The sequence below is a fragment of the Adiantum capillus-veneris genome, chromosome 16, assembly GCF_014529385.1.
Source record: "Adiantum capillus-veneris isolate H3 chromosome 16, ASM1452938v2, whole genome shotgun sequence".
Taxonomy (NCBI): Eukaryota; Viridiplantae; Streptophyta; class Polypodiopsida; order Polypodiales; family Pteridaceae; genus Adiantum; species Adiantum capillus-veneris.
Genome location: NC_140946.1, coordinates 122,936,255 through 122,944,856, shown reverse-complemented (window position 1 = coordinate 122,944,856; position 8,602 = coordinate 122,936,255). Strand labels below are relative to the sequence as shown.

General features: G+C 43.3%; 1 protein-coding gene across 1 annotated transcript; it reads left to right on the top strand.

The window, feature by feature from the left end:
• Nucleotides 1-1,164: 1,164 nt before the first annotated feature.
• LOC147439782 (uncharacterized) lies at nucleotides 1,165-1,802 on the top strand. Its single transcript, XM_086485553.1, has one exon. It carries the CDS (start codon nucleotides 1,331-1,333, stop codon nucleotides 1,622-1,624), a length of 294 nt encoding a protein of 97 aa, XP_086341679.1. The 5' UTR covers nucleotides 1,165-1,330; the 3' UTR covers nucleotides 1,625-1,802.
• The last annotated feature ends 6,800 nt before the right edge of the window (nucleotides 1,803-8,602 follow it).

Genomic DNA, 8,602 nt, shown 5'->3' with positions numbered 1-8,602 from the left:
AGATCTATACAACGCTTATTGCTTTAGGAGGCCCATGCAAGTTTGGACTTACTTTGGTGATCCTGACCTCGTTCGTGTCATTACGGTTTACACATCCATTTCAATATTTCTTTATGAATGAGACAGAAACTCTCATTTGATTGCCGACCTTTTTAGTTATTCATCACTGGAGTCTTGGGCATCATCTGTGGTATCAAATATAGGTATTTGTAAGTTCAAGAGGGTAAATATAATATATATGTAAGGTGGGTGAATCACACTCATCCTATCTTTTTATGGATAAAGGAGCCAATTATGTGACATACACTGATAAGCAATAGTATCCGCCCCCCAATTTAGAGAAAGAATTGCCGCAACCTATGAGGCCAAGCACCTGGAGCCTCCCTGCTATGCTCCTCTCACTCCACAGTTCACAAGTGGTATAGCTTGCACTTCTTCCCACTAACCATTGATTTTTATCTTCTACAAAAGCCCGAAGAAAACTGCGAAAACAATTTAAAATCAACTTATAATAAGACATCTTGCAAGGCACACAACAAAATGGTCGATCGAATAGTAAATCATGTTTCTACAGACAAGGCAAGCACTGTCTTAACGATTACCTTTTTTAAAAGAGCTGAAGAAGAAAGGCATGCAAACTATGTTTCTATGTTTTGTTTTAGTAGAGGAGATTGTTGATGGACTCGTGCATACAAAGCATACAAGGGTCACTCAAGTCTGAAGGTGGATCACTCCTTGAAAGGCTCATTTGCAAGGACAACAAAAAGGGTTGTGATCAGCTTATTGCATTGCATGGACAACAATATAAGACAAAAGCATTCTCCAGTACGTGCCTAGATGGGTCCATATAATTGTTGTCATGGGGTCTCTTGATCAAATATTTGAGAGCTCGACATTAGCGGTGGTGTTTCACTATATCAGAAACTCTGCATAATAATGTAATTGGGTACTTGATTGGTTGGTTGAGGGAAAGCTTAGTTTTATAAAAGGAGGCCATTTATGGACCCTAGCTGCAGGACGTGCTAACTGCTTTTGTGGGAGGGATGCATACTTTACATGGAGAGTGTGGAGCCGCTCCATAATTAGCTGCAACGTTCACATCAATTTCTTTAGCAATTGGATAGCAGCATGATCATGAGAAGCAGGGTACATAAAGGGTGCTCAATCGGCTAGTTATAGAATCAGAAAGCGTGATCCAATTAATACCAGCGAGCCCTAGCGATCTGCAGCAGATACTTATTACTTGGGGCTTAACTATTAGCGAGCCAGTATGGGGCTTAACTATTAGCCCGCAGCTGTTGCGCTGCTGCTTGTTGCTTCGACCACGGTGATGATGATGACGCAGCTGGATATGGTGGACTGTCAAGCCTGCTCGAAGCCCTGCTGCGGAAATTTGCCACAGGGACGCAACGGCTTCTGCAACTCCGACCAGTGCTGCAGCCAGTTTGGTTATTGCGGCTCTGGTACTGCATACTGCGGCGCTGGCTGCCAAAGCAATTACGGGCGTTGCAATAGGGCCGCCTCAAAAGCCGCCACCTTTGCCACCACTGCAGAGTCCTCCACCAACGCTACCTCCGCGACCAACGTAACCTCCTCCACCACCTCCACTGGCGGGGGCGCCTAGCTGCTTTCTTTCAGTTACTCGCCTCCATTTGCAAGTCTCTCGCTTGCTTACCCGCTGTCTGCTATGCGTTTATAGTTTCACTATGCATTTTAATTACGCGGGAATGCCTTAATGTACCACTGCAAATATCGCTTGTACAATATTGCCGGCATGTATTCATGGACCTACTGTTATACTCGTTCTAGGAATTTCGTTAAGTTTCGGGGTGCCAGCCAAGACGTTTTGGACCTACTCTTGGTTCAATCTAGTTGGTAGGCCTATCAGTTGGTCTGTCCCACTCCGTCATTGAAAAAAATATGAAGGAACAAATACATCATGACACACACACACACACACACACGTACACACGTATATATGGAGCTCAAAACAACCACACACAAGGACGCTCAACATGCAAACATAAGTGATGGTATGAAAACCGTCATAACATATTTGTCGCAAGAAACCGAACAATACTTAGTTGCCCTACCTTGTTGTAAACATCACTTGCACTCCAAGAGATCACACGTTAAATAAGAAGCTCGTGCTTCAAAGGTACAGCAAATATAACATACATGTTGACCAAAGCATTTCCAACCACATTGTTTTCCTCCAAGACCCTCTAGCTAAAAATCTCACCATAACTTTGTTTACCGATGTAGCATCTTGTATATCCGATGTGTTCAAAATGCAAGCATTGGTGATTGCACCTAGAGGAAAACCTTTCTTTGGGGACTTGTGGTTGGGGGGGGGGGGGGATTTTATCTCATAAAAAAAGTTTACAAAATTACGTTCACAAAATGATTTTCATTGTTATTGGAAAAAAACCCATCTGTTTCTTTTAAAGAAAAATGAGCCTTTTTTAGTGCCTCATGAACATCATGTAAGTAAAGGGATTTTTTAACACAAGTCTTCCTATGCATGTTGTATGGATAAATGCTTAGAGGAAAAAACCCCCAAGACTAAAACCTGCACTACACATTTGAAGAAATTAATTATTAGAAAAAATTTGGACTCTCAAAGGGGCCCTAGTGTAAGGATTTTGACTTTCTCTCTCTTGTCCAAAACGGGTGCACGATAAAAAATGTAGAAATGAAATCATTTTTTTTTGGACCTTTTGGATTTAGAATGTACTCATCGCGATCTATCCATTGATATATAGCATGTTATCTTATTCCTTATATTCTAGAAGATTTCATTTTTGATGTGATAATTCTATCTTATAAATAGAATCTGTCTCCGCATTTCAACTTCAGCGGGGAGGCCATAACTTCTACAAATCAACTCCAAATTTGTCGAAGTTTGGGGATTTAGCACTTAGTTTCTAAGATCTTTCCAATGATATGTTGGTTGATTAAGGTTTTTGTAAAGCATTTATGTACTTCACCGGGTTGCTCACTTTGGACAAGAGAGGCAAAGTCAAACCTCCTTTTAGGGCCCATTTCAGAGTCCAAATTTTCTCTAATGCTTGTATTTCATATACCAACCTTGTAGTGCATATCACTTGCATTCCAATGGGCCACACATGAATAGAGAAATCATGAGAACATTCTCTTGAAAGTACATCGCACCTCTTGTAAGTGTCAGCAAAAGCAATGTTATATGTGTTTGTAACCAAGGTATCTTTCTTCCGTATGTGTGACTAACAATCTGATCATAATTGTGTTTGTAATGCAAGGGTAACATCTAGTATAACATCACATGCCTTCGAGTTGCAAGTATAGATTAGTGCATCTAGAGATCTAGAAAGAAATTGTTAGGCCTGGGGCTAAAGGGGGCGCAATATGTAATCATGTTAATGTATAACGTGAGTTTGAAAGGAGGGGTTTTAAAATACAAAATTTTTAGACAATTTAACAGAGATACATTAGAATAAGGGACTTCTATATTCAAGTCACTACAAGAGGTTAGCGACGGAAATACACTGGGTTTTTAAAACCCCCGACGTCGCTAAAACCGTCGCTACAAGAGCGTCGCTATATGCGTCGCTATATAGCGACGCTCATAGCGACGGTTATAGCGACGTTTACACAGAAGTCTATAGCGACGCCCGAGAGAATTTTTTTTTGGTGACAATGCATTGAATGCCTTGCCACCCATCAACCATATTGTACTTGATTCACTTTTTAAAAAAAGTGCAAGGGTAGATAATAGACCCAAAATAGTCACCCACAAGACACATTGTTTGCAAAATTGACAAGCGTAAAATTGACAATTGTACACATCATAGGCAAAATGAATTGATTGGCAAATGTAATAATGACAATTGTACAACATCATAGGCATAAAGAATTGATTGGCAAAATGAACTGCGGTGACAAATGTAATAATATACATGGTTCAAAAAGACGTATAAAATCCGTCTCATGATACATAAGCTATGAGAAACCCTAAACTAATGCTATCTAGCTACGGATAAACTGACGTCGTCTAGTCAGACGTCTCATCGCGTCCAAGCGGCGTATCTATCGGATTCTGCAAAAAAAGACAATAAGACAGCTTTCAATAAGTATAAACATATAACGACATTTATAAAACAATACAAAAAATAGAAAAGAGTAAACCCTAATACGAACCATGCCGCCGCGAGAACTGAGAATGTCCATCAGGGCGTTTAAGCCCTTCCTGCCTGCGTACTCGCGCTCGTACGGTGTGGGATCACGTCCTATCATCGACCACTGTCAAAACATACAAAGAATTCATTATGTTAGAATTAAAAAACTCATAAACCCTAAACTATCGAACATAAAGAGCAATGCGAAAACACTTACAAAATCGGCCTCAAATGATGCCCATCCACCGCTCCCCAAGTGGTGCGAGGTCCCTGCCTCTACTCGCGCTCTGGCTGGATCCTTTTGTTGCTTCCACTTGTCGGGATTCTCGCGCGCTGCTTTCTTCGCATTCTTCCAATCTTCTTTGCCCGGCCAATCTGGCCTGTTCCACCCATGCTTGATTGCTTTTTGCACTTCGGAATGCTTGTGTTTGCAGTATTCGCGCATTCGAATCTTCATCAGGTCTTCATTGAAGCGTTGATCCCGTGTTGGAATGGGAAACTCATCATGAAGTAAGCTAATGACTCTGTTTTTAAATCACTTGGTACTTCACTCCATTTGTTTAGTATGTAGTGTCTAAACAGATGAGAGCAAAGACCACGCATGCGCGAGATCACCTTCTTGCCGTCATCATCCAAGATGATGCCGCCGCTGAAGTCGACGGAGTAAGGCAAGCCCTCTGGCCGGTGACGCGTGAACCTGGGTGTCCCGACAGGGGTCTCTAGCGGCATGTCGATGGGGTATGGACGTCAGGTGTCTCCACTGGCGTCTGGGCCTCGAAGCGAGGAGTGTCGAGTGGGGTGGCTCCTGGCGGAGTAGGTAGAGGTGTGTAGCTTCTAGGAACAGTCAGCCGTGCAAAACCTGTCGTAGATGGCGATGCTGTGGCTGGTGTGGGGGCGGGCAAAGAAGGGGAGGGTAAAGAGCCTCGTCGAACACGAGGCGGTGTGGAGGCATCGGTGGCGGAATCCCCACAACAACCGCCACCGCCACCACTAGAGCGCCGGTGTCTAGACGAGTGTGAAGCTCGTCTCGCTGACGCCGAAGCTTCGGAGCGCGCCGAATGCTCCGAAATAGAGGGAGATGCGGATGGAGTAGGAACGCGCGATGATGCGCCAGAGCGATGACGCTCCACGTACCACTGTCTCTGTTGCGGTGACAAAGAAGAAAGAAACTCCTCATCATCCATACCTGCATTAAACACATGAATATTTAAACTTAATATTGAATGAATAGAGTAGACAATGACGGAAAGACCATTAAATACAATGACGTAATGATGCATATAAATACAATGACGCAATGAATTGAGTGATAGAAGAAATGAGTCGAAAACTCAGAATTTTCAATCAAAAGATGTGAGCGCCATGGAAGGTACTTAGCGAGCCTGAGCTTTTACAACACGGAGCCAAATTGTTCAAATACAATATTTGTGGCTTTAAGAGATCTCTCTCTCATCCTCGCATAACTCAGCATAACTTCCTATATCTATATAGAGCTCTCCGTTTAAACACATATCCTCTGTTTCATTTTGTAGCTCCTCTGCATGCACCGCATATAGAGTAGTAGCATCTTGATGCTCGTCTGGCACCACCGCAGCGGCTTCTGATTGAGCATCTTCTTTGATCTCCTCCATTGATGCCATTGTGATTGGCACATGGTAGCCTTCATACGTCCTTGCACTACGAGGGGCTACCTCTATGACGTACCACCAGTTTGATGTAGACTTTGTAGGATGAAATATTACCTGCCAGAGCCACATTACTTACATGAGAGCTTTCAAGCACATAACTTGTAAAAGGGGGATGTTAACTATTTACATACTTACTTGTTCACAATGCTCTGGTAGTACGAAAGTGTCTCTTAGGTCAGTCCATTTCTTAGTAGAATCCACCTCAAGAAAACCAGACTCTCCTCTACGCACAGTAGCGTTGCAACCCTCCATGATTATCTTGAACCATTGCACGTCGAACAAGTCGACAAAAAATCCTCTGTAATCGATCCTCAAAATCTCTTGCAGCGTGCCGAAGTAAGTGAGTTCTGCCACCACAGGATCTGCATCAGAGGAACGTCGTCGACTAGACTGTTCAAATTTTGCCATGATTCCATAATCTTGAGTAAAACGCTTTTTGTCGATTCGTTCCACCCTAAAATGTCGACCTTTACACCATGCTGCTGTGTATGACTTATACTACAACGAACAAAGATTATGAGTGGCCGTTCAAACGTTTAGAAATAAAGTCACTAGCATGTCGTACATTGCAAATTACCTTGGTCGCGCAACCCCGAGAGTACTCCCACTCTTCCTCAGTCACTTCGTCACCGCATTGTTGTGCACTTTTCAATTGGTTGTGCAACCATCTTAAGCTCATGAAGGTTGGTAGGCTCTCCAGAACCATCGGATAGTGCATCGGTGGTCGTCTTCCCCATCTCCACTCGATTCGTGCCCTTTGTCGCTCTTGCTTTGCATCCTCATATTGTGAAATCCACTTTTGCATCACTGGATTGTGAAGCATGAAAAATCGGTTGATTTTAGCCTCTAGATCTTCCGTCATCTTCTTCTCAACACCGAGATTGCACATGACAATCCCAGATATGCGCTCATCATCTATGGTTCGCCATAGCGTGTCCCGGGCTTTATAAAATCCGTCTAGACACTCTCCAATGTACACTACGGACTCTGATACCAACCAACCTTCTGCCATGCTACCCTCCGGACGTGCCTTTTGACGCACATATCCCTTAAGCGTTTTCATGAAACGTTCTAAGAAGAACATCCATCTGGAATGAACTGTGCCAGCTATTTCCACCTCATCAACTATGTGAACAAGAAGATGCACCTGAATGGTTAGCATGGCAGTAGGAAAATGTTTCTCAAACATGCACACAAGCTCCGCAGCATTTAGTTTGGCGAATGGTATGTAGTCTACGTTGATCTCCTTTTGTGAGATCCATTGCACCAGCTTTGCAAGTTTGTAGATTGTGTTACGGATGTCGAGAGACAAACATCCCTCAATGGCAACCGGTAAAATAAACTGTAAAGTATGTGCAGCAATGATATTAAAGTCCACATTTTATGCAATGATATTAAATTCCACTCTGAACGTACCTGACACATTTTATGCCAATCGTGTGACTTCAATCCGGTAAGCTTTCCTTCTTTAGTAAAACACGTTCGGAGCAAGTGCATTACGCCAGTGGGGGTCCGCAAAGATTGAATGGTCTCTTTTACTTTGCGTTCTTAGGCTCCTGTGAAAATCCATGGTGCTTTAGGGAGTTCTATCGATCCATCAGACGCTGTTTGCGGCCAATATTGCTCCATACGATCCACATTTCTAAGGTCAACTCTGGCTCCCAAAGTATCTTTCTTGCCGGTCAGATGGTCCCATAGTAGATTACCCACATTCTTGAATATGTGCATTGGATCGAGCAAGTGATTGATCATGAGTCAGGGCCAGTATGGTAACTCGTACCATAGAGATAGTCTCTTCATCCCTGGAGGCAATCCGTCATCGCACATCTCCTTCTGCTCTAACCATGCTTGTGCAGACATCCTTGGTGGCTCTCTTCCCAAAAAGCCGTCGCGTAACACATGATTCTCTGGAAGATACGCTTGATGACCTTTGTAGATTTGCTTCTTCAGTGAGGGCGCCCTACGTGCATCGAGTCTAGGTCCACATGTGACACATGCTCTGTATCCGCTTGTTTGAAGCCCTGCATGTATACACATGATAATAGATCAACTATGGAAAAAAACAAGATTTACAGTGTCTGAGTGAGGAGTGTCAATAGATCACCTGAGCATTCTGTTAGCCCGAGATAGTCATGCATGGTCCACATTAGAATGCCTCTGATCAAAGCATTCCCTCGTCCTGTGTGTCGGCTCATATCCACCACCTCTATGCCAATCCACAATTGTTGTAGCTCTTCCAATAGTGGACGAAGATACATATCCATATTCTTCACTTTATATCGCCCTGGCACAATCAAGCTTAGCCATAGGTGCCCCTTCTTCGTAGTCAACCACGGGGGAATGTTGTAGTTGACGATGACAACGGGCCATACACTGTAAGATGTTGATCTTTGACCAAATGGATTTACGCCATCCATAGCTAGGCCTAAGCGCAAATTTCGAGCTTCCCTGGCAAAATCCGACCATGTTCCATCTATATGTTTCCAGGCTGTGCAATTTGCAGGAATTCGTAGCACACCATCCGAAGATTTATTCTCCTCATGCCATGATGCTAGGGCGGCCATGGACTTACATTCGAAGAAATGCTTGATGCGAGGAAGCAGAGGAAAATGTCGCAAAACCTTTTGTGGAATTTTTGTCCCGTGGAGATCTACTCGATATCTTTGGAAATCACATTTCGGACACTTCTCCATGTCTATGTATTCCCCTCTGAAAAGAATGCAGTCATTAGGACAACCGTGGATAGAATTGTAATCC

Coding starts and splice junctions, on each gene's coding strand:
- LOC147439782 (XM_086485553.1), top strand. CDS start 1,331: ATGATGATGACGCAGCTGGATATGGTGGACTGTCAAGCCTGCTCGAAG.